The sequence below is a fragment of the Micropterus dolomieu genome, linkage group LG13, assembly GCF_021292245.1.
Source record: "Micropterus dolomieu isolate WLL.071019.BEF.003 ecotype Adirondacks linkage group LG13, ASM2129224v1, whole genome shotgun sequence".
In the NCBI taxonomy this organism is placed as follows: domain Eukaryota; kingdom Metazoa; phylum Chordata; class Actinopteri; order Centrarchiformes; family Centrarchidae; genus Micropterus; species Micropterus dolomieu.
In genome coordinates, this window is record NC_060162.1 from 17,762,833 (window position 1) to 17,790,442 (window position 27,610).

Sequence of the window (27,610 nt, forward strand, 5' to 3'; positions counted from 1 at the left end):
GAATTGACTGGCATTGACATAGGCTGCTTTAACCAAGCTCACAGGAACAGATCAGCAGAAGAAACAGGTGTGTTGGACCTTGCACCACTATTCTGCATCAGGAAGAGGATAAGTCAGCCCACTACAGTATTCTGTCAAGTTTGCTGTGACTTATATTAGGGATTGTTCTGCATTTGCGGACAGGAAGATGACATGATTGTGTTGGCATAACGGTGCTTTCCGAAGCCAGATCCATAGCACGATAGATTCAACCACAACTGCAGCCGTTGTTCAACCAGCACAGCCATGCAGGGCATTGGCCAAAGGCGGTGGCTGTATACTGTCAGAGCTCTGCCTTTTGAAAGGAGTAACGAGTTATAAAAGCGTAAATGTCATATCATCTCTCCTTTCTGTAGTATCGGCATATCGGTTCTCTCTTAACTGGGCTGGACCAAGACACTTAACTGTTCCTATGGATCAGGGGGGATGCAAAAATATTGCAAGGGAATGTGATGTCAATGCCTTTGTCAAGCAACTTTTTATGTCACAAGTTTATGTTCATGCTACTTGTTAGGCAATTAATTAGGACTAAAAAAACCCCTATTATTTTCATTTCTTATTTTTTTCTGTATTTAACCAGGCCGTCTGAGATACATTATTTCTTTAAAAGAGAGACCTGGGCAAAATGGCATTAATTAATTAATTAATTACTTAATTCATTGTTTGCTCTATTAATTATTTACATAACCATTTCACCAGGGGACTATGATCCCATACAGGCGCTGGGTAACTGTATTGAGCAGGTCAACGATTGGATGTGCCAGAATTTTCTTCAATTAAACAAGGATAAAACTGAAGTTATTGTTTTTGGAGCCAGGGAGGAACGATTGAAAGTCAGTGCTCGACTTCAATCTGTAAGTTAAGTTAAGAACCACAAATCAAGCCAGAAATCTTGGTGTAGTCATGGACTCAGACCTGAATTTGAGGAGCCATATTAACACAATTACAAAGTCAGCCTACTATCACCTGAAGAATATATCAAGGATTAAAGGACTTATGTCTCAGCAGGACCTGGAAAAGCTTATCCATGCATTTATCTTCAGTCGACTTGACTACTGTAACAGCATCCTTACAGGGCTCCCTAAGAAATCCATCAGAACGCTGCTGCTCGAGTCCTCACTAAGACCAAAAAGTTGGATCACATCACTCCAGTTCTGAGGTCTTTACATTGGCTTCCTGTATGTCAAAGAATTGATTTCAAAATCCTGCTGTTAGTTTATAAAGCACTAAATGGTTTAGGGCCAAAATACATTTCTGATCTTCTGCTTCATTACGAACCATCCAGACCCCTCAGGTCGTCTGGGGCAGGTCTGCTTTCTGTCCCCAGAGTCAAAACTAAACAAGGAGAAGCTGCGTTCAGTTATTATGCTCCGTATATTTGGAACAAACTCCCAGATAACTGCAGGTCTGCTGAAACAGTCAGTTCTTTTAAATTAAGACTGAAGACTTTTCTTTTTACCATTGCTTTTAATTAAATAGTTAAGATTTTTCTTTTTACTGATAACTTACACTGCACTGTAACTTTTACTGTCCTGTTTTCTTTTTCTTTGTTTTTAGCTTTTTATTATTTTCCATTTAACTCTTTTAACCCTGATTGTAACACTGTAACTTTTATTATATTTTATGTTGCTTTTAAACTTTTACATATTTCCCTGTTGCTTTTATGTTTTATGTAATGCACTTTGAATTACCTTGTTGCAAAATTGTGCTATACAAATAAACTTGCCTTGCCTTGCCTTGCTCTATCCAATGTGAAAAAATAGGACATTAGCGACAATCATGTTTTCCAAGGTGTGTTCTTTTAAAATGCCTGAACAACAGTCCAAAACCAAACAATTATTTGATTTATTATAAATTGTGAATTGTTGGCATTTTTGCTTTAAAATGACTTTAATGATTACACAATCAAAATTGTTTTGTGTCAGTTGACGAATCGATTAATTGAAAAAACTTGAAAATGGTTCGTTGGTAATGCACAACATATACAATTTGTGGTGGTGGGGTTATGAAGAAAACCACCTAAAATGTCCTTACAATCTTGGGTAGCATTGATTGGGGTAGTTTTAGGGTATGGTTACCATAATCCATGCTGCGAGAAGGACTTAACCCTTTTAAAGTCTCAGTGAAATGGTGAGGGAAGATAGAGATGCCTCCCGATCAAAAAGTGATTTATTTTGAGTTTCCTTTGGAAATAGGCTGGAGAGACGAGGGCTACCACTTACTGTTCTCAAAACAGGCGGGTGGGCAGGGGAGTGTGCTACCGAGGTCAGCGTCACAATGTGTGGTACTACTTCAGTGGATAATTAAACCCTTTGAGAGATCTGCTGCCTCTTCTTTTCTCTCTGATATGCATGTACGATACACAGAAATGCACAAAATCAGCTCCTCAATATAACACAGACACACTTTTGTTTTTCTTTCACACATACTGACAATTAAGAACATACAGCTAATTTCTCTCACTTCCTTTTATTTTCTCGCTTCTTCTTTCGCATAACAAATGGGAGCATGGTGAAAGGCAGATATTAAGCTCAATCTATAACTACCACTTTTACTTACTGGATTATATTAGTGGCTTTACACTTTTTAGATTGAAATTGTCTGTTACATTTCCCAAAGCATTCAATGAGGGTTTATATTAATTACCCAAGCTTTCAGAGAGTCAATGAGAATCAACTTACAGAGATTTGAAACTTGCTTAAGATAGAAAATTTATTATGGTTTGTTATAGCCATGCAAGTGGTACTGAAGGTGCCAACAAGTGCTGAGAAAACTCTTCTTGTTGGTACAGTCAGCTTTCAAACAAAGTTTTAATGTACTAAATCCATACTATGCTTTTCATAACATACTGGATATGCGATGCTATAACTAAATTATTTTAACATTATCTGGAGGCAAGTAAAATGAGCGGAGGGAGATAAAAGTTGCACCAACATTATATACCCTTCAAACTGCAGTAAGAGCAGCAACGTTTGTCTAAGTTTTTCTTTTTGACCCCCTTTACACCTGGCATTAAAATGTGTTTTGGATGATCGCATGGTGGGTATAAATGCACCCAAAACACACTCTGGTGGTGGTCAGGGACGCATAGAGACCACACTGAACAAGTGTAGATGCAATTGCGTGTCAGTTTACATGCAACAACTACGTGGGCGTAAATACATAATCACAAAGCACAAGTGCGTGTCTCTTCTAGAAAACACCAGTCGTAGTGTTTCATAAGTTTGACAGCGCATACATAGGTTTGAAAACCCAGTCTTCATCCGTAAAAGTCCCCATCACTATCCTCTGTCACCAGTCTTGACTGTCACCACCTCATCACTCCTTACAATACAATCAGAATTTAGGTTATAATATCTTCACCTGTAAACTTAATCTGTGGCACATTTTTTTATGTTAATTGGTTAGCCAAATTAACTGTAATAAACATTTATGACATCATGGCCTTTTATGTATCAATACATTTTCTCTTATTCACTTGGTGCCCATAATGGAAACTTGTACATAAAAAATAATTGCCTGGAGAAATAAACTTCCAAAAGTTTGCTGTCTCTGTGAGTGTGCCTTCATGTGTTCAACGTAAGGTAATTATTCTTTGATGAATGTGGATCTGTTGAGGAAAGCTGCATAACTGGGCACAGGAGTGCATAGCCCTACACCTAAAAACTGTTTTAAAGCACAATTGCAGAGAAAAAGGATTTCTTCCAGCAGCATGTTCAATGAAAACATGCATTGAACAAAGCATTTCCCTGGAGGACTGATAATTGTTGTTGATTTCTTTCTGTCAATATCTGGCATACCATTTAACAAAAAAAACAACAACAACAACAAAAAAATACAAAGCCAGGTCCTGTTTTGCTGGAGGAAATGCAGCACCTGCTTCCTAGACTAATGTGCACCACCTACGCACCACCAGAAAGCTGGCCATGAAGAAGATGACAATTAGAACAAATCGGAAAATGGTCAAATAAAAACACATGCCCCACTAACCTTGATAACCTGTTCATCTGTTGACTTGCACTCCACTGACTCTGTCACATCAGAGACTGCTCCATCTGTTCCAACGGTGACTACCTTTACTGGCACTGCAACTGTTCGCCCTGTGAGGACAGCCGTGTTGAGGATCTCAGTGTCCTGCAAGAGAAGATAGGAAAACATAAATAAGTTATTTAGTTATTAAGTTATTAGTGCTAACGACACCAGTGATAAAAAAACTAGAGCATGAGCAATTCTGAATTATTAGGTTACAATGTCAATCTTTCGGACTTTAAATAAATTATTATTTGTTTTACATAAACAACAACATCATTTTTTTACAAGGTTCTCGGAAATTTGGTCATTAAATAATGGTGACCAAGATGTACTAAGGGGGATATCCCCTCCACCACCTACATCCTACTTACTCTGTGAGCTAAGACATAATGTTCATTTATGTTTTTATGGGGAGATTACCCAGAATTAACCTGTAGGATACCTGTTGTTACTCATATTTACTGAGAGCTCATTTCCACAAAATTTAACTGTATAATCTTCCCTTGATGTAGTAGGTGTCTCTTAACTGACTAACCTATGAATTTATTTAAACTTGTATTTGTGTGTTCTGTTGTAAACAGGTAAAAAAACCCCACAAAGTGTTTTATATGAAAACAAAAAACATACTGACTGAAATAAAATAAAATACAAGTATTACACAGCAGGGATAAAACACAAAAAGTACACAATAATGGTGAATAGAACAAAACAACATAAACAGAGAACAGAGAAACAAATTAGACAACAACAATGTGTACACAAGCTTTTATAAGAAGTAGCTGTTTTGTAGTTTTGGACCTAAAACAGTAAAAGCTCAACCCCCCTTTTGTTTTCTTGCCAGACCAAAGAACATCAGTAGATCAGAGAAGTGTTGGTCCAGTATCTGAAGCTCAAGACCAGTATATGTAAAGCAATATATGTGAAAATGAGATGCTTTACATGTGTTCTCTGTACTCACAAAATAGATTCAAATACCATTTATTTGAACGGCCACATCTTCTGCAATTGTTGAGTATGGTTGCTGCATTCTTCATCTGAGTCTCTTCACATGTCCCTTTGAAACATGTTCAAGTAACCCACTATAATGACGAGCAGCACTATTTACTGCCACAGGGATTATATAAAGCACACGATGTTGGTGCGACTGTCAGTTTGAGATATTTTTAAGTGCACAGTGTGCTATGACTTAGGGCTGCAAGTAACCGTTATTTTCATTTTGCCAATTGTTTTTGGAGTGAATCGATAAAGCAGAAAAATGTGAGCAATGCCATCATTGCTAGTTTGTCTGTTCAACATTGCAAATGAATGCAATGACATGTAACAGCGACTAGCAGAAAATCCTCTCACATGAGAAGCTAAATGAATGTTTAACATTTTTGCTTGATAAATCTTTTAAACAATCAACAGATTATCAAAATTGTTGCTGATGAATTGATTGACTAATCGATTAATTGACCAATTGTTTCAGCACTGCTGAGATTGAATTTAATGTTAACTTGTGAGTGCCCACAGGAGGAGTTATAGACATGTTTATATACTGCTTAAATACATACACACAAAATAGGGGCCTAAAGTAAAGTATTACACCTATAACATTGCCAGACTCACAATGGAAAACTTTCAACAATAACATAAAAGAATCAAGAACAATACAGCAGATCCACAGATACTGTCTTTTTAATTCCATGCATTCTTCTTCCATGTCAAAACCCGATGTCTACATTACCCACAATACAACTCGACCGCCAACGATTTGGTTGGAGATTCAGGTGAGTTTTGCCAGTTGCAGCTAATGCCTCGAGCCCCTAGCATCAAGCAAAGATGATGAACAGGCTACAGAGGTCTGGTAAGCTAACTCCACGCCCAGATATTTTTAATTTTCAGACTTGTAGTCTTCAGCCCTGACTGATGATGTACCAGTGACATCACTATATCAGATTTGGCCCAGCTCCCTCTGGAGCCACAAAAGGCTTCATATAACTTCTCACACACTATGTAGTAGTTCTCCCCAAGAACTGTAAACAGACTTTGATGTGTAAACTGGTGTAGTTGCCCTTTAATGTTTGCCGTGACGTAGGATCACACTTTGCAGCTTTTCCCCAGAACTCATTTCAAGTAAAAAAAAAACCTTCGACAATAATACTTCAAGAGATCACAAGATACACTTGAGAATGGAAGGCCTTAGAGGAGAGCAGGAAGAAGAAAATGAGATCAATTAAGACAACGTCTGGTAATCCTTGTGTTGGTTGTACAGAGGATATGCTTTAACAGTGAGTGGATAGTGCTCATCACAGCTTAGTTTCAATAAAAGACTACTAAGAGGCCCAAACCTTTGAAAAGCAAGTCTCTAGACAGCTCTTTGTTCATCAAAACTTGTGCGTTTGTGTTTGCTTTGTTTCTTCACCCTCATGCTCTTTTTAAGAAAAAAATATATAATTTAAAGCTCAACTGTAAAGGAATTCAAAGCCCATTAATAAGAGTCCTCCTCTGCCTTGTTTCCTTCTCTCAGACGCACCATATTTTTCAGTTTTCTGATAGCTCTCTCTGACACCTGTTTGAAATATATTTCATCCAGATTGTCAATAGTCTACACTTACATACTCTTTGAAAAATGGAAAAATAAGGAGCATTTTTTTCCCTTCTCTACTGAAGGAGGCAACTTTTAGTACAGACTGGATTGCTTTTCATTTTCTTCACAGAAAGACCCCAAATCCAATATAATGCCAACAACAGTCACACATCACAACAGGCTGATGTTTAGATAAACTCATAATAAAATAAAGGCAAAAGTGTCTAAATTACGTTTTTTTTTTACACATAAAAAATACGCGTATATGTCTTACCTTTTCATGGTAGGCTAATGGTTTATAAAGGTGTTGGTTAAATAGTGAAACAGCGCACAGTAGAGTAAATAGAGTTCTTACTAAAAGCACAATGTCAGAAAGAGGACCCAAACAATCCTGAGCTGTGCAGACAATGGCTTTCAATGAGGCATTTATTCAGGGTTCTTTAAAATGAACAATGCCATCTAATCTCAGCTTTTCAGTGAGGTTTCCAGGGAAATACTATATGGCCTTGAACTTCTAATTTTTAAACTACATCTGTAAAATGTGTGCTGCTGAATTTTGGTTTTCTGGTGAAATTGAGCTATTTAATGCTGTTCTGTACATAGTTGACGCAAAATGGTTATACATCTAATGCATTTCAGGTTTGATATATATGAGCGATGATATGATACCAACTCATAGGCGTATGCTAGAGTTCCAGTTTATACTGTATGTTGGGAGTTCAGAAAAATTAAGTAAAGCACAGACATTATACCATCTCTCCATTTATCATGTTGCATTTGTGAATGAATCACATTTACTAGATTAAAATAACATTTACACACATTTTATGCTATAAAGCCAGCACTCTCTATCTGAGTCCACGTCGATTGTTCCTTGGTGAACAATTTGATAAGACAATACACAGTTTCTGATGATAAACAAGCATCAATAAAAAGTGTTCTGTATGTGGTCTGTGCTTCCACGTGTGATGGGGAGTGTCAATTTTCACTTTATGAGCCATTAACACTGGAACAACACTTTAAAAAGATAGGTCTTAATGAGCATGAACATGCATTATGGAGCCTGTGCAACAAGCACTGAATATTGAGTGAGCTGAGATATAATACACACGATTGCACACAATCTCTTGAGTGGAATTAAGTGAAATTTGGAGAGACAGCTGGACTGACGCAGGAGGCACAAAAGGCGGTATCTTTTTCCATGAAATCCACCTACCTCTCACAGAGGCCTGTCTGCCTAATACCCTCCTGGGGTTATGAAAATGCATGTCCTATTCATGGGGCCTATTTACACACAATGGTACATAAACACACATGTGTCCAAATGGCTGTATTATTAGCCTACACATACACATTCTACACATCCAACCCACACGTGTGTATACACGTGTACACATATTAACTTCAGCACAAACAGACCCTTGCTGCCTGGCAAAAAAAAAGAGACACAGCTCTCTCCTCATGCAGCAGCTTATCTTAACAACCTCTCATTGCAGTGCAGAAAAGAGAGAAAGAAAAGAAGAGGTGAGAGAAGGAAGAATCGATAAAAGGCCATTACGCTTCTGTGCAGCCAGGGTACAAGGGTGGAGTGTGTGGGGGCTGATATGGTGGTGGATGAATGATGTGTAAGGTGGCCGACAACCTACAGAAGAACCATTTAGAGAATAGTCACTATATGTGAGTGTCTGCAAGCTCAAGGACAGATGCTGGTTTTGGGAAATCAAAGGTACAAAACTCTGAGCAATGTTTCCTGGTGATCTGGCGACTGGGTGGCTGTGGAGGGTGTTTGAAATCTTTTTGGATTTGTCTCCCACTTTGCATGAGGGCATTTTGATCCTGAAAACTACAATTCTGTTCTGTTTACCTGTGTCATGATTTTGTGACACTGCCACATTAGATAATTGTAATTTTTATTCTTTGAATGTAAATACATTGGTGGTTTTTTAATGCATATGACAATAGATACCTTAAATGCTTGAACCTTGTTTATCACATGGTTATCACATCTAGGCAAACAACAATTCACAGGATTTTAGCTTAAGTCAAAAATAAAATTATTTGCTTGTCATGTACTGTTCAGAAAGGTAGTTTCCCTGATGTATCAGAGTAGTCGTTAAACCAGTGGTGTGTTAAGCTATATCCTACTACGTGTATTTTAGCAGTGCAAAATATCTTTTTTCTGGTCCCATTTGTGTCTGTTAGTCTGTTACTACTTGTTTACTAGTATTTATGATATACAAGGTCCAGTGGCAGTCTCAACTAGTAATGTTCATAATAAGTTATTTCTTTGTGCCCTTTTTGTGACACCAGAAAGTTATGCATACTTTTCTGTCAGCCACAGGAATCAGATTTCCCCATGTGGGTCCATGTAGCATTAATGCTGCTGATGACAGCCGCCAAAACTGTCCCATTGATGAGTTCCCAGTAAGCAAAGCCAATGTGCACACAAACGGGACCGGAACCAAATGAACTGAGCTACAGGTGTGAAAGCACCCTAAAGGTTGATAATTTACATGGACATGGCGAGAATATGCGAACTTCACATGGCAAGGCTCTAGCTGGCTGGTGGATATAATCTTTTTGCTGAGGTGCCAACCACTGCAACTGGCCGCACTCTTTCAGTGAGCAATGGTCTACAAACTTGCTGTGGCTTCATGCAGAAATCAACTTTAAAATTATCAAAAAGAAACGATTGGAATTTTGAGGGTACTGGGATCAATTGCTGAGCTAAAGTAAGCCGAAGGTGACAGCCTATGAATCTCTAAAACAGTAGCCTACACAAATTATACAGCAGGTCGCATAAAGGATGAATGGCTGTATGAAGGGTTGTTTGATAGGAGTAAACTGCAAATTACATGAATTTTAATCCCAATAATGGAAATCTAGTACAGGACTTCCAATATACGAGAGAAAGTGCGACAGTATGGCCAGCTGTGGCTTATCAGCGTTATAGTGTGACTGAGGATGGCGGAAGAGTTCAAAAGTGCTATCAAACTGAGAGCTAAATATGTTGTTGCATGTCTTATGCCCATGCTGGAGGCTGTGTTACAAACTAGAACTGGAGAGATGGTAAAAATATAACTTCTAGTTAATGGTAGCATACATAACAAACAGCTGATTGTAGTATTGTCTCTGCATGCTTTCAAGGCTTAAAACTATCTCTAACAGTGCTTATGAAATGTTTTCATTAAACAAGGGAATTAAATACTGGCATAAAAATGTTAATGGTCTGTTTATTTTAATTTCTCATTGCCTGTTGCCTAATATAGCAACTATCTTTAACATAAATAACTTCAATTGGTGGACCAAGACCTTTTCAGAGGTCAAACATAGACTTGAAATCTTAGAGAAAAGCAGGGTGTTTCAGATGAAAAAAACTCTCCTCTCCCCATATTTGCTCAGCAGAGGCATAGATCTATCTTCTCCATAAAGAAGATACACACACATACACATTCACACCTATAAAAAATAAAATAAAAGGCAAGTGTCACAGATATGGAGAAACTGAACATTGCACTAGAGACTGTAGGGTCAGGAATGATTTCACACATAGTGGTACATATGTCACCCAGTCTAAAACGTTGTGATATGAGGGTACCAAATCAGACAGGCTGCAATACCCAGTTCTGTTTCACTCCAGGTCTGACCCGTACATAAATCATAACAAATACATGGTGACGTCAAGCAGAAATCATTATTGCTTCAGTGTGCAAGCCAGAAATAAATAAATACACTGATGAAATTGTCTAATTCAATTGCTATGTGGATTGACAATATATTTATCATTTGTTCAGAATTGGGTGATGTTCAGATTTTCTTCTTTTTTTTTTTCAATCAGTCTAAGCCATTTGAATCTTGAGGTCTGGAGCTCACTGGGCAGGCTGTCTGATAACACACACAGGAACACACAGCCCTTGGAGCTCCTTTGGGTGGTTTACATTTCATTTATGACACTGAGTAGCTGTTAGTTTGCAGGCATCAGAGCAAATTCACATTTTTTCCTAAATTGTAATTGTTGCTTTTGCACAGATTCAATAGATGCATTTTGATTTATGACAACATCTAGTAAATCTATCCAACATTCAGCTCTTGTTATTCAACATAGTGACAGCCATTTTTTTGTCTTCACATTTGGCTATTGTATATGCACTGCACACCAATGTGATACTGATTCTGTTAATAAATGTTCTGTTTCTAATACTGTGTTAGCATACAATGCCACTAAACAAGCCTCCTCCCTTAATTTCTTCCTCCATGTGTTAATCTAGATTGCAGACAGTCTCACATATGTAGAAAAAGGTGATGGTGGGGGGTGGGGGGGGTCTTATGACAGTGCTAGTGTACTCTGAAAAAGAGATTATCCAAAGCAATGATGACAACAGGTCTAAAATGAAAAACTTTAAACTAATAAAATTGAGCCCAAGATGCTCTGAAAGAAAGCATGACAATATTGTAAAGAAATCCTCATCTTTGTTAGCGTGGCATTGCAAAATTGCCACAACTATCTGGGTTTGTGTCTCGAATCCTAGCTCAACTGTCCTCTGTCCACCTTCTGCACAAGTTGATCTGCATGCAGCTGGGGAGGGTTAATTAATGCCCGAAGTTCCAGAAAGTCTACCTCCCCTAAGGACGGGTCATAGTCAACGATGAGAAGAGATTGCTTGCGGGATAATGGGAGCAAACAGTGTGATACGGCACTCCCATTGGAAGACAATGCAATACTGGAGACCACAGGGAGATAAATATAAACAAAGATACAGTTTATAAATTAACAGAGGAATGATATCGACGAAAGTAGTGTCTAAGAGACTGAAGAGTCTCTGAGTAACTGCAAAATAACTAATTGAGAATAACTCATGGTAAACCATAAACAAACAACAAATTTGATCTAATGAGATGTACAAAACCACTTTTAGGTGGAAAGGTCTATTCCAGGTTCTCTTGACAATCAGAACAGCCTCTGAAGGCAGAGCAGAATGGATTCATGCCTCAGGAGGTGAAAGGCACTGGCGATGGAGAAGGTGGTCTTCCTCCTACTTCCTCCTGAAGAGCGGGCAAGGCCAGGGGACTACTGGGTGAGCTGCAAGACGGCATTAGGGCTCTCATGCTGAGGTCACCAAAACTGCCATGGATTGGGTGCCACATAAGGAAAAGGGCAATCCGCAGAATGGTCTAGGTCAGATGACCTCTGACCTAATCTCAGAACCCTGGACAGGGTCCACCAACACTTTGGTGCTCAGCAGCAAAGTAAGGTTGCATATCACACATATAAATGGAGAGACAAACAAACTATACCAGCGGGTAATGAACCCTCTGGACAGCTCCGACCATCAGAATAAAGGACAATATTTCAAGGAGAAGGCAAAAGTTCAGAAACAACAACAATTCAGAAAGGACAAATGGACATATTCTTCCACAAAGAGATAAGTGAATTCCTCGTTTTGCATGTCCCACTGACAGATGCAAGATGAATGTTGCACATTCAGTGTTCTACTCTACCGGTAAATGGTAGCGATTGACGCATGATACAACTATGATGGAACAGTACAACTTTCTTTAAAAGTGTGGAATGTTCATTATGTTATTAAGATGTTCCTAAATCCTGAAGTTCCTAAATTTTGTTTATTTTCAACTATAAGCATGCTATTAATTTAAGCTGAAGCATCAATGCTGAGAACCCAAAAATGAACAAATTTAGCCATTAGCCTAATGATTGAGAATGTACATGAACGTAATCTAAGCAATTTGCTGGCTATGTCAAAATATATCAAGATAAATGCACTCTCCAATGTTAATTCCAATTCAATTCATCACAGCAGATTGGAAAATGTTTGATGTTTTTCAGGACACCGCCATCTCCCTCCCAGATTTGAGAGTAGCAGCTGATTTCATAATGGCACAGGTTAATCCGTATTAACAACCTCGAAGTATTAATATCAGAGTACATGAGGTAAGGCTACTGAGTTGCCACACCCAATACAGAGCTGCTCATCTATGACAGGACCCGATTAGTGTAGCTGCTGTGCTAAGAGTAAATTATTAGGTAAATCTATTCAAGGGCTACCTCTATAAGAGTAACTCTGCTCATCTGTACTGTTTTTATAGGAATCTTTAAAGAAAACATTAGAGATTTTCAATACCCTCTCCGTAATGTTTATGAATTATAGTCAGAACTGTTCTCAAATCACCAAAATTAAATGTTGCTCCTTTTATTCTTTTATGAAGAGCATTTATTTGGATCAGAAGAGCAGAACTACTATGATATGCGCAGATATGAGTGAAGTTGTAAAACGATTGCTAACAGTAAGAAAACTTTAATTTACAATTGAATCACACAACCACTGTATATGTGTGAAGTGCCCCGCATTGCTACAGCACACCCTGTACCAGAGAAGATGTGCTGTAAGCTCAAGAGGTGAGCAAGACTAATGACTAACAATACTTATTCAAATGTAAAAGAGAAGGAGTTGAAGGTAGGAGACATCTGAGATATGTTTAGCTTAGATCAGGGCCTTCAACACTGCTTAACTTTGGCCAGCAATTTATTATTCATTGACAACAGATGCCTCTGACCCACGGAGAACCCACACAGCTCAACTATTCACTAACCGGCTGAGATTGACAGTGAGCTCACAGGTCCTGTACTGTGAGGGCCTAGAGCACTTTTGAGTACAATTTATATTGCCACTGCAGCACTCTCAGCTATTCACTTCATATCAATTATCAATAAAAAGCCCATTCCCTCCAGCACCCATACAGTCTCCCCCTGCCACTCACAAACATCGGAACATCTCACAGCCTATAACCTAGCAGGACATAAAAGGGAATCAAAGGCAGGGGGAATCACCCCCCCCCCCCCTCCTGCTCCCCAACACACACACACCTTTTTTTTTTTTTTTTTTTTTTTTAGAAATAGTGATACAACAGCAGAGGAGAGCAGCGTTCACAGAATGTAATCTTGTTATGGTTATTATAAAAAGGTGCAGGAGCCAAGTTATTCTGCAATGCAATGTTGAAGTCAGAGAGAAGCTGAAGCTACGTGCTGATAACCGAGATGACGAGGGATGTGATAGAATGCGCAAAAAGATGGAAAATTCCTTTTTTTTTTCAGTAAAAAAGTAAGGAAGCTACCAGTCAATTCAGGTGCAGCTGTTGAAAGTTTTTTTAATTACCAGGTTTGAGAGAAAACTCCGGGAGGCAAGTGTAGATAAATAAAAGACTATATGTTATTTACAGAGTCATTTACTAAGAACTTGTTGTCTCTTTTGCACATATACTGCATACAAGGATAAAATAAGTAGAATAAACAACCCATGTGTATACACTGATTTAACACAATTGGCAAAGTAACTATAATTGTAGCTATACCAAATAAAGAGTTAGGGGCAGTTTGGGGGCATTCTGCCATGACCAGGAGTAAGAAATAGCATTATTGATTATTAAATCAGGACCTGCAGTGATTTATATTCCCCTCATTAATTAGATATTGATTTATTACATAACCTGTTGGCCCGACAATGTGTTGGATTTTGTTATTGTGAACTGTGAGCTCTGAGTACTTTTAGTGTGATTAAATATCAAGCCTCTGTTGTTTTTTCCTTCCTCATACTTTCTCACTCTTTAACATTAGGCGAGGAAATGCCAAAGTCAGCAGTGGTAAATGGGCTGCCCCTGATAAAGCCTGTCCATATTGTGAGGACCTCTCCCCTGTATCTGGAGGCCATTTGATTAGAATAAGCCAGTAGAGCTGCACTGTGCTGGACTCTGGCCCTAGCTGGCTGAATAAAATACTCTCAAGCCAGACTGACTGAGTGGGGAAAGGCTGAGGGAAGGCAAGCCAGCAAAACACAAACAAACACACACAACAACAAATTACAGAATGGACACAGGCTTAGCTTCAAAGTAAAGCCTGACTGACATACATAGAGACTGCATCCTGGGCCAGGGAATGAGGCGAGAGATAGTGAGTGGCAGGAGAGAAATAAAGTTCGTATGTGTGTCTACAGTACAGAGGACATGCATACACTATCTGTGTTATTCATCCAGGGTGTGTTGCTCTTTCTCTGCAACAGTGGTCTCAGTTACAAACATTCAAGCTTAGAAGATTCAAAGACTACTAGTACAGACACAGAGCAACTGCAGTAGAGCAAAAGAGGGTTTTCTAAATTGCTTGAAGGCAGCTTGGCCAAAAAGAAAAAAATCATTACAGGAGTTGCATGCTGACATGTTCCTTACTTCATGATATCTTAGATTAAACGAACCTTACATCATTCATGGTGTGACATATTTTCCCAATGCAAAGCAAGATAGATGAGCAGACATTTCCTGGCTTCTGGCCCGCATTAAAGCAGCTATAATCAATAGTTTTATAATAACAAAGTATCAAACGGATGTATGACAATGTTGTTATTATATGGCCTGAGGCTGAATCCACCAGAGGTAAGAGTGAAAGGGAAAATTAAAGTTGTCAAAATGCACAAGAGAATGATATAACAGTAAATCAGAGGCCTGTGTATACACAAGCTTAGTTAAGCTATAACGGGCATTATGACTGCATGCAGATGGCTAATGCCACCTTAAGGACACTTAACATGCTAGTGGATAGTCTCACCGCATAGCCCATTAGTGTTCTGCCAGGACATTTCCAAATAAAGTTCCTGACAGCGTGACAGTGTGACTGATGGCAGCCGGCTTGAATATTGCTGGCCAGTCCTGATGCAGCGATAAAGTACAGTTATGAGGGCTGCTTTCTTTTTGACTTATCTGTTTCTTTTGCCTGCAGAGGACACAACTTATTAATTCTGTTGTCATTATTGCCCCAGTCTATCACTGGTACGGAGTTAGTATGGAGAAAGCTGGATTAGGCCAAACTGTAATTATTCTAGACAAAGGCGCTCACCCATGACCAAAAAAAAAGTTGAGATTCTTGCTAATGGCTCTGATTATAATGTTATTATAATGTTATGGGACCATGAGCACAAAAGCTAATGTTATTGAGCTTGAAATGGAGTGAGTTTCAGAAGCTATGAATAAAAATGCTAATGATTGCATTTGGGATGTATTGTAAAGAGCTATGGGGGCCACACTGGCTGTCTCTTCTAATGAGGGAACAGTAAGGCACAGCACGGCAGTAGAGAGATCAAAAATTCATGGGAGGATGCAGTAAAAGTAGCGCACTTTCAGTTGGCACGTTCGCTGCATGTACTGCCTTCCAAGCTTGTCAATGAAAAACTTTCACCGTCTCTCTTCCTGTCTACCTTGTTGGTGCCAGGTTGGACAGTTCAACATTACAATTGTCTCTCTCTGGTATCTCCCTTTAGCATCCGAATGAGTAAAAAGCAAATGTGCAAGTGCAAACAAAATACAGACGTTTGTCTTTGTGACAATGAGACTGCATTCACAACTTGAGTTCAGTGAGTTTATAGCACAGTAATGTACAAGGCCTCTAGGTACAGCAATAGGAAAAGAACACAGCAGGAACAGTTGTCTTTGTAAGTGCAGACAGCTTGCTCTTAGCTTCTCTCCTTCAGTTTACACTTTTGATAATTTGAGAGTTTTTGTGCTATTAAATGTATTGATTTGAAATATTTCAAAGAGAATGTTATAATCTGAATCAAATAACCACTGGGGGGACAGAGTCTCTAAAAGATATACTACAAAAATTCTTCATCTGGACATGCCATTGAATCTGTTACTGAATGCTCAAAACGTATATTTCAACTTGTTACCAATGGGATTTTCCAGCATAGAATGTTATTTCCTTATATTAGAGCATCAGTCTTCTGTTCTTTGTAAATGTAATTATATCATCCCAACCCCAGAATTTTTCTCTCAGTTTCCGAAAAATTTAAGTTTGAACTGGATGCTAAATTACTTGTTAAGATAAGTGTTTTCTTTAGTGTAGTCAGTATTGAACTGCAGTATCCAGCCTAGCCACAGAAGACGCAATATTGTGATTCATCGATTGGACGACAATACAAATAGCACTGTGTTATTATTCTGAAATGTTGGGCTTTGTCCATGCTGTGAGATGAATATCCAGTGCTGAACTTTCTTGCTTTTATGCAGTGATTGCAGGAGCCAAAATGTCTGAGTTTAAGAAATAATCCTCTTGTAACAACATATTTGGCAGACTAGCAAAACCTCACTCACCACTTTTTTCTGTTTAAAGCTGCCTGCTTCCCACATGCCCTTTCTTATTCTCTCCCATCTCTTTTCTCCTGTCTTTTTACATTTTAAGATATTTCTACCTTCAATCTTTCTTGTTAGGGCTATTAACACAATTGTCACGGTTTCAGTGTGCCATACTAATGGACAGTTTACAGCAGCTGTCAAGTCAAACAGCAGTGACTCCTGTATTTCATGTTTGGCAGACTGTATGAGTGCATGTGTGTGCTTCTCTGTAGGAGTGTAGGCCAGTGGCGATCAGAGAGAGATGAGTGTCTTTTTGAACAGAGGTGTCTATACACAGATTCTGTCTGTACACAGTGTCTGTACACATTCTGTACACAGAAAAGCACGGTTGATTACCAGCAATGATTCTAGTCCACCTACAAGTCCTGCTGCAAAGGTGGAGATTGATGTCAGCTACTAACATCCAGTTTAATCCAGTATTTGTTGACTTTTGAATTTTTAGATGTACAGTGTACTAAAATGTAGATTTAAAGCAGCAGTCTGTGACTTTCTGTCCATTAAAATTTAAATTCACTCATCAACCATGAATGATCATTATTGCTCGACAAAATACAGAGAGCATCTCCAACCACAGCAAATGTCATTTTTGGTGTTTCACTGTATTCCACCAGACAGTTAGGACAATAAGAGAAATACCATTTTCTTTACAGTGCTATTTAATTGTCAGCATGTGCAAAATGCTGCTGTTTCAAGGTTTGCCTTAATTGTTGTACAACTTTAAGTTGCTTTAACCTTACAAGTACGAATGTAAAATGACTTTTACTTGGCCAAAAGTAAAAAGTCAAACTTATGACAATGTAAAAAGTTACTCTAACTCAGAATAAGTTGAAAGAAATGTTTAAGTTGGAAAAACTCAAGGCAAAACTAAATTGTCTTTGTCTAAACTTTTATTGAAGTTTGTTGCCTTGAAATGTTGATATTTTATAAAATCCACCCACATCAAGAAAATTCAACGAAAAAATGCCCTTCCTGTCCTTCTGCATATGCTCCCAATTCATTTCATTGTAATTCAGATCACATTGCACTGCATGTATACTTCTACAAACCCTCCAATGATGGGTCTTAATTTTCACAACAGTAAGAATATAGAAATCCTCAGACTGAAGAGGTTTTTCTACTTGATTTCTTTATTTTGAACCACCACTCTCCTCTACTACTGATGTTTTGATATTCAACCTAACCTATTTATTTGGTCATTTGGTCAATCCTATTCACCATTAAAAAGGTCCCTTCCTTCACAAAAGATGAGTCTATTTTCATTGTTTGTGATTATGAGTTTGTTAGCGCTAGATCGCAGCTGTTTGTCTGAGGGACAACTTAGCAAATGCAATTGTTTGCCATGCATGACACACTCCCTGACTTAGCCTTTAAAATTTCTAGGGCTGCCCCCTAATAGTCAACTAAACCATTAGCCGATGAGAAAAGTCTTGGTTGAAGAAGTTTTCATTGGTGAGTTAGTTAACCCCAACAACCTCAAACACCATTCGTCCCTGTCCTTTCAGTACTGTTGAAACACAGACCTTTTTTCACACTGAATGCTGAAGTCATTTTCTGGTGCGGACTGCTCATGGATGTATTCATGGATGTACAAAGCAGCCACCAGTGAACAATGATGCTTCCTGCCCCTTGTAAAATGTATATTTTAAAAGGCTCATTATTTCAGTTTTGCATTTCTCTATGAAGTGACACGGTTCTAACAATGTTCAATTTTCTGATGCCCCCCAAAAATATATATTGAAATGATTAAATTAAAATCATAAATGTGCGACGACTAGTCAACTAATGGCTTGAACTAACGACTATGAAAATCTTTAGTTGGGGGCAGCCCTAGAAATTTCCAAGACACTTACCTCTACAAGTGTCAGCAATGAATTTGGTGACAAAATATTTAAATAGATGTTTAAATCAACTAAAGATAACTGAGCCTTTGCTGTCAGGAAATCTGATCTGGTCTCGCATTTTATATACATAATTCGGTTTTATCCAACTTATTTTGGACCTAAGTTTTGTTATTGCACAGTATTTTGTCTTGTGTTTTTGTCATTGGTATCAACAAATAGGTGGTTAAATCAAGTTGTCCTGTGGAATTCATGCATTCATCTAGCAGTCAAAGTCTCAAGGCTACTCTACTGGCCAGAAACCATAAATCAGTGGTGAACTGTTGCCTCACCAAATTGCCTTTGTAAAGTGCTTGAGGGCATTCAATTTCTAAGAACCCGTAATCAGCGAGGAAAATTAAAACTATTCCTATCTCTTTCCAGCATATGGAATGCTTTTTCTGTCATTTTGGAAAAACTATTTACATAGTCATTATCATAACACAATTAGCAATTTGAAGCCACTTGCCAATTCATCCATGTTCGGACAGTCTAAATCCAAACTCAATTAACTTCAGCAAACTCTGAGACCACTATTAACCAGATTACTGACTACTGAAAAGTGCAAACTTTATGTTAAAAATACTTGAGCCTGCCTACCATTAATAGTATTTGGACAAACCTGCTGTAGAATAGACAGGACTTCTTTCTTACTGTACCATGCAGAGGTCAAAGGCTCACAACAAGGGACAATCCACAACAGCAATGTTGTTAAGAAAAAACAACCCCTGATATTAAAGTTAGGAAGCTCTCAACAAAGAGCAGAGGATGTTTCTTAGTCATTGAGAATATTATCCTGCTTGCATGTTTGCATACAGTATAACATTTTTTGTTCATATTGTCATATTTATCATTTCACGATACAGGTTTGTATAACGAGATTAAGTTAAAAGTTCCCTTTATGCTAATCACAAAAACAAATGTTAAAAACAAAGAATATATACAGTCAATGGATGAATAAATAATAAGTCATTTAAATAAAACTAGTTTACATGGTGCTGAGGATGAATAAGGAGTATTACAGCCTGAGGGAAGAAACTGTTCTGAAGTCTGGTGGTATGACAGCGCATACTTCTGTATCTCTTGTCAGACAGCAGCAGGGTCACCAGGTTGTGGCTGGGTGGGCACTGTCCTTGAGTATCCTTTGGGCTCTGCATGGGCTCCTCACCTCAGTGATATCACTGTTGCTCTGTAGATGGGTACCAATGATCTTCTGAGCCGTATTAATCACCCACTGCAGAGCCCTCCTGTCCTGGGTTTTGCACATCCCATGCCAGTTTGTGATTCAGTTTCCAGTCAGGAGGCCGTAATATATATATTTAGTGTTTCTACAATATCCCTAATACACAGTCATATTCAGTAAAAAGTAATGCATTTGATGCATTTAATGAGCTCTTGACTTGAAGTCTGTGACTGCAAGACATCAGAAGACATTGGTATCTTCTCTGCCGATGATCTGCTTTCTGCCTTTGTTCTCATCTTCAGCAAGTGGAAAAGATGCTCAGTTGTATTTAGGACCACTGACTAACTCAAAAAAAAGTATGTGCTTGAATGCAGCCAAAAGGAACCAGGAACACCAAATACTTTCTGTATTTTTTTTCTTAGAGATCTTTACAGGTCAACTCGGTTCCTAGTAACCAAGACCCAATCCAAATGAGTCTAATTGTGTTAGTTGTGTCTCGCTGTGTTGCTGCAGGTCAAGTGATGGAATTGAACTACATTTACTCAAGTACTGTACTTCATACTAGTACGTCAAATTTATTTATTAATACTGTATTTGAGTATTTTATTTTTATTTTAAACTAGAGTGAAATATTGTACTTTTTCTATTACTATTTGTTAAACTACAAAGCAATATGTACAAGTAGTGCTAGATCAATTAGTCTATTAGTAAATTAGTAGACTGACAGAAAATTAAATGGCAACAATTCTAATAATCGATATTAAAGTCATTTTCATGCAAAACTGCAAAAATATTCCATGGATCTTATTTCTCAAATTTGCTGCTTTTCAACTTAATAATTTAAATTTATTGGTAATGATTTTGAGTTTTTTCTATTTCTGAATTTATACAAACCAAACAATCAATTGGTTAATAGGTAATATAATCAGGAAATTAATCAATAATGAAAATAATCATTAGCCTGTATAACAGCAGTCATAAATGTGCTCCACCTCTACCAACTACAAAAGTTAATTGCTGCTTTTCTAATGTTATGATATATAACAATATAACAAGTGCCATTTTCAGCATTAAAACAGATTTGCTTTGAGCATGGGGTGTGTCGTCATCATCACTAGATTAACATGTGAGTGGGTGGAGATGGAGAGGTTGGTGTTCTCTTTCCATTCTGGGTCGAATTTAATTTTCCTGGGGTTAATCCGGACCAAGTCCAACTGTCACTCTGTCCTTCTTGGATCAGATCTCCTTTTTAAAAACAAAATAAATGTATGCTTGTGTGGTTTGAGTACGTTTTCCATTTGTCCATTTCTGATAGGTCTCTGGTACACCCAAAAGGAGGATGCAATGCCAGACTTGACTACTATTTTGAAAATAAGACACAAAAACCAGCCAATCGGAGACAAGTATTCTGCCTGCTTATGTTTTAATGCTGCCTAACCCGTATTGATACAGACTTTACAGTGTCACAATGAGTGATTTCAACACACTAAAGTGTCCCCCCCCACCTCACCATGGCTAGTGGCACGATGCCACCCAGGTCCTGTGGTGCCAGGCGTATGAGGGTCGGCACCTCACTGGTCAAGGTGCGGGTGAGTGGATACTCAACCTGCCACATCACTTCCCTTCCTCCCTGAGTCACCATCAGCCCGTTCACTTCCAGGTCTACCTGCAACACTCGCTGGTAGCCTGCTGCCTCCACTCTGCAAGGGGAAAGAGGGAAAAGATGTGTGTCATGAGTGAATTTAGATAAAAGAAATGGGAGGAAAGAAGAGGCAAAGACAGATAGGTGGCTGGCAGAAGAGATCAGAAAGGCACAAGAGAAGACAGAAATAAGCTGGGAGTCAAAAGGGTTGAGAAAGTAGCCGGAAAATAGATGAGGTAAAGGAAGGCAAAACAAGAGCATGGAATTATATGAACAATACAAGAAAGTGCAAAAGCGAAGAAGATAAAGACAGTGAGACTATAAATGAGGAGATAAAATGAGAAAGTGAGTGAAAAGTGGAAAAAGAAGGTGGAAAGAGGACAAGTAAAAAATAGAGCAGATACAGACAAGAGAAATTGGGTTAAAGAAGGTGGTGGTGGGGGGAGGGGGAGAGCAGAAGGGAAATTGGTCTTTATCATCCATTAACAGGAGTGTTTAGTGCTGGGGAAAAAAGGAGTGAAAAACAGCAACTTAGAATTAATTGTACATTTTAATCAGGTAAAAAACCGTCTAACAAATATCTTATAAGTAGAGGATGGTTCTGCTGTATTTTATGCAGATGTTGCATAGGGATATGCTATTTTCCCTAGAATATAAGCAATGTAGTTCTCATCTCACAATCTGATATGAAACTAATCGCGGCACTATTGAAATTCATTCTCACATCCACACACAGCCATGATGTTGGCAAAAAAAAGGCAATTTATTTTTCCTCTTGCAATATGGAGCTTCTCTTGCAGAGATTGCCAGGGCCAAGCAAATAATTTTCTCTCAGCTGATGGAGATGCAAACAAAGCAGAAAAAACAATGAATGCAAAATAAAATCCTCCCAAACTTATTTGATTTGCTGAGCAGTAGGTTTGATCAAGCTGCTGCCTCTCCCTCAGGTGTTCTTTGTCACAGTTAAAACTCGATGTAACACCTTTTCCAGCAACCCACGCACAGATATACATGCTGTCTTGAAAAATACAATTCACACTTGGGGATCTAGAAGTGGCTCACAACACTACTTCTTCAGATGACAGTAAAAACAAAAAGTTAAAGGCAATTCAAAGAGTCAATAGATGTGTCTTAGGCTTTCATATAAAGTTATATTTAATGTATACCATACTCTTTATACTTCTGTCCTGAGCAGAATGTTTGTTGTTTGGTTGTCACACAATTAAAACAAGGCTGGAGAGAGACCAAATTGAGCATGAGGAGGGGGTTGTTGGGGGTAAGATCCAAGGTTTTCCTTGAACATATTTTGGCCCAATCTGTATTTAAAACTCCCCCCTCCCCCCTTATGTGTTCGTACTTCAGACGCTAGCCTCACTTCAAAGTGCAGCTTTAAGGATCCACTCTGGTAGAAAAGTATAAGGGAGAACAGTTTTGGATGCTGAAAATCAGTGTGGATGAAAACAGCTTGAATAGCAATTCTGGGTCAGGCGAAAAAGCTTTTCTGTTTCAGTGGATAATGTTCTAAATTAAACTTAAAGCAACTACAAGGAGTTTTTAACTGGTTATGAAATGGTCTCAATTTAAAACCTATATGAACTGCATAAGCAAACGAGACAATCAGCGAGAAGACTGGCAATTTTTTATATAGTTATTCTAAATGGCACTGGGTTGAATTTACAGCGCATAGACTTGAAAAGCCCATTTTTACATTTTCCCAGACAGAATTTTGAGTAGTACTTGAGTAGCCAGTTAAAAGGAAGCAGGAGGACATTTTTCTTCAGAAAAATTTATTTTTGACATTATATTTTGTGGTCATGGCTGGGGAACTTACTAAAAACAAATCTAAAACTTTAGCTTTTTTATTTTTATTTTTTAGCTTTTTTAACCAAATTACTATTACTGAATCGTTTAGTTGTAGGCTTACATGTGACCTAGGTGTTAACGGTACTAAAACAATGGATACTATGCATCCTGCAATAGTTGTTGTGTTTAAAAAGAAAATTAAGTTACGTCTTTCTTTTACTTGCTTCTAAAACCAATCCAGTATCTTTACAACACAAGGTGATGGAAACACTTTTGTCCACAGGGGCCAAAATAAAAATAAAAGTAAAGTTTATGGTAGTTGCTTTAATATGTTTCCAGCTCTTACTTGTATTTATTGCTGCTCTTACTAGTATGTATTGGCAGTTGTAGATCTCGTGCTGTATTGCTTTGTTGCTTTGTTGATGCTTGTAGGTTGTTTCTCAAATGTAAGCTTTGGATAAAAGCGTCTGCCAAATGAGTAAATGTAAATGTAATGTAAATAACACTTTGGTTTGAGGTGATCGTTGATGAATATCAGAGTGAATTTGTCCGCACAGTGAGCTCTGTTGTGACTCAGTTCTGTTTGAACACAGAGAAATTATACAGGTATACTACAGGTATTGTAGAGCACACTTTTTGGTGGTTCTTTAGCCTGTGATACTGTTCACAATAATTCCTCTCCCAGTTTTTACATAAAGCACAAGCAAAACACTACTTTGTAGTTTACTACTACACGTAGCTAATCTTCTCTGCTATAGAGCTCCATTATTGTCTAAAATAGTTTAAAATAACCACATAAATCCCTCACATGTTTGTTGTCAGTGTAGTTTATTTTCAGTCAATGTACTCAGTACTGAGAGCAGCAAATCCGTTTTATTTTTATAGCTGAATAGTTCCCAACAAATGCAATATGTACTCCTGTTTAAACTATATATTTGCGACCAGTTTTTAAATCTCCAGTTGTAAAAAATAGGGGTGGGGCTGTGCACCAGAGGCAGAATCTGGAAATTGTTAAGTATTCGGATACATCCTCACTGTTTTTGGTCTTTTAATGGGAACTTCTAAAATTATTATCTTTGAGGGTCATTTTATGCCTTTATTCAGACAGTCTAAGTAGAGAACCAACTAATTAGGAAGCAAAATCTGAAACAAAGGTCCCCAGTAGGATTCAAGCAGGGAATGTTGCGGCTCTTGGTCATCGAAGATTTTTTTCAGCACACAATACAGGCAGCTAACAGAAAGTAAGGAGATATTCGCTGAATTTGACAAAAAGTGTATTGGATTAAAATCACATACCCCAACTTTACTTGTAATAAAACCATAGAACAATGCCAGTCTTATCATTTTAATATTTATTGGGCAACATTTTTCAATATGCAATAAAAACATCTATCTTTCTGCAAAAGATGGGAATGAACGTTTGTAACACACTCTCATTACCCTCCCTCTCTGTCCCATCTTCCCCTGTCCCAACTGTCCCCACTTTACATTTTTGTTAGTTTATGTTAGTTAGTTTAAAAATGCTAACAGTTCTATATTTACCTTGGTTTGTAGTGGAGAAATATTCAAGTCCAAAAACTGCACAGGGATTAATAAAAATATTGAAAATCAAAAGCATTGCCAAATATTCTGCAAAATTAGTCGTAAGGACATAACCAGGAAACCCTCCCGAAATAACTGTTACATTAGAAAACACTATGTTTGCACTTTTTTTAACCATGCTTTCATGTCGGTTGCCGTTTAGAAATTTGTAGGCTAATTTTTGCTCTTTGAAATCCATTTCCTTTTCATCAAAGTTTAGCATCAAAAGCAAAACGGAGGAACTGCTGAGAGCTAACATCTCACACAACCTACGCCGTACATAGTTTTATATGGTTCCCTATATTAACTGATTTGTTGAAAATCCCTACTTTTAGGTCTACGGCTGGTAGATTGTGAGTACCAGTCACTCGCTGGGACTCAAGTCCATCCATCACTCAAGTCTATCTATCACTCTCTTCTCCTTTTCAATTTCTTTCTCAGACAGAATTTCGTAGTGCTACAGAACCTCAGTGGGGTATCCTCTAATGCCTGACAACATGCTGGGCTCAGGGGTATTGACTGCCATGATTATGTGGTTTACGCTTATGGTGTACAATTACAGCCAAATCAATTATCTGCAGCAGTCGTGCTTTTACAATGAGGCTGCAAACAATCAGGGCCTTAGTGCTGAACACTACAATACATCTCCCCTACGCTCCCTATTCAATTTGTCATTTCCTGTGCTGTCGTTATTATTTTGTGTCTTAGCTTGTTTTTTCTTTTTCTCCCCCCTTTTTTAACTCAATCCTCTGGCCCACCTGCAGTGTTATGTTGCTCCCAACAGAGGGCAGTTCACTCTTTCTCTCCCTCACCCCTTCAACCAGCGTGTGTTTGGGATGATGAATGTCTGCAGCCCACCGGTTGGAGAGGTCAGCCTGCTTCCTCCATGTCTCATTAGACTCATAACCACACCATGTGCCCTTTTCTCAGCGCGATTACCATACAATTCAATACACTCCCAGGCAACTAACACATCTCCTGCCCTGACTCATGGACGAGGGATGAGAGCAAGAGGTGGATGCAGAGACAGAGACAAAACACAGATTTAAAAGGGCTACAATAAAAGCTAAATGTCTACTGTGATCACAGCTGACTGTGCCACTACAAAAGCAAACAGTGACAATGCCCCGGTAATGTAGTTTGCTGTGTTAAAATGAGGTGGAAAATCTGTCATGTCATTTTGAGGAGGCTTTTGAGGTATCTCCATTTGTCAGTCCTATTGTTGGGAGTGAAAGCACAAACAGAACAAGGTAAAATAATCCACTCAGAGGAAAACACGCACGCACTTTCAATTCTGTAAGATAGATTTCAAACATACCCTTGTAGTAACAAAGGGGCTCTGAGCCGAGAGAAGTGGCATAACAGCCAAAAGAAATGACAAGAATGAAATTCCTTTTGTTCGAAAACAGGAAAATAAAAGTGGAGCTAAGGTACACAAAAGCCCTGTTAAACATGCAGCCATGTTTTCCTCTTTTCACTCTTAACACCTCTGTGGATATCTGGCTCTGAGAGAGGTAGGGAAAGAAAGGTCTGCTGTCTCTTTTGGAGACCCGAGGGGGTTCCTTTCATGCACAGCAGTGATTTGGTTAGCACTGACAACAATGATACATCAAAGGCCTGAATCTATTTCAACACAGTGAATTGACAGCGAGTCCAACAATAGAAGGAGAGACAGTTTGTGTGTCTGTACAGTATGTTTTTGTATGGACAGATTAACACCTCAAACAGCTCCATTCAGGTAAAAGTGGAAATATTTTTCTCCATTATGGAAGCCAGAAGGCAATGGGCTTTACTTCATGGCCAACAAGTCCAACTTATTTGCTCAGCCAGTTAGAGGACATGCTGTAAATATACTCGGTGGCCAAGGTTGGCCATGACTGCGCTTTTTGTGTTGTCAGATTTCTGTGGTGGAGTTCCCTGCCAATGACAATTTGTTTGTTTGATGTGCTGTGGATAGGATGTTTGTGTTTGTGAGCCTGCACACACAATTTTGCACGTGTGTGTTGACTGTAGGTCAGACGAACGAGAAAAGAGGGCATCTGCGAGACAGTGCATTCCAAGAAAGATGTAAAGGCACATAAAAGTATTTCCTGGCCAACATGCCATGACTGGGGACATTTAAAAAAATGTTACATCTTCTCGTTAAGGTCAGCTTTTAGCAATCTTGATCTTTTCCACTAGATTTATTTCTTGTTTCTGAATGATGACTTCACAGCAAGGTGGTTTTAAGTCAGAAAATAACAAGTTTCGTCCTTATAAGTTAGACTTTTTTTATTTTATTTTGATTACTTGTTTTGTCTATAAAATATCGGAAAATAGCGAACAATGCTCATCAGTTTCCTAGAGACTGAGGTGATGTCTTCAAAATGATTGTTTTGTCCAAACAGCCAAATACCCACAGATATTCAATTTACAGTGGTGTAAAACAGAAACAACTTAACTGCTTCAGCAGCACTACTTTTTAGTGCAGACCTGATAGCAACAGGAAAATATAAACAGATGGAGAAATTGTATGGATAACAGAAAGCAACAAAGTAGTGTGACATTGGGAGAGATGAGCAACTACTGCTGGCCATCTGTCTTCACATAAAGATCCATCTCCTGATTTGATCTCTCCTGTGTAGCCAAATTGTCTAAAGAAAAGCATTAAAACTTTATTAGCAATTATTTGAGGGACTAAATATGGAGAA

General features: G+C 38.3%; 1 protein-coding gene across 1 annotated transcript in view; it reads right to left on the minus strand.

Annotated features, from left to right (window-relative positions):
* LOC123982234 (transmembrane protein 132C-like) overlaps positions 1 to 27,610 on the minus strand; it is a 217,197-nt gene that overhangs the window by 23,250 nt on the left and 166,337 nt on the right. The window contains exons 5-6 of the mRNA XM_046067658.1: positions 21,405 to 21,594; positions 4,030 to 4,173 (exon numbers count right to left, since the gene is read on the minus strand). Of these exons, the coding sequence (XP_045923614.1) occupies positions 4,030 to 4,173; positions 21,405 to 21,594 (334 nt within the window). The remainder of the gene's footprint in view (positions 1 to 4,029; positions 4,174 to 21,404; positions 21,595 to 27,610) is intronic.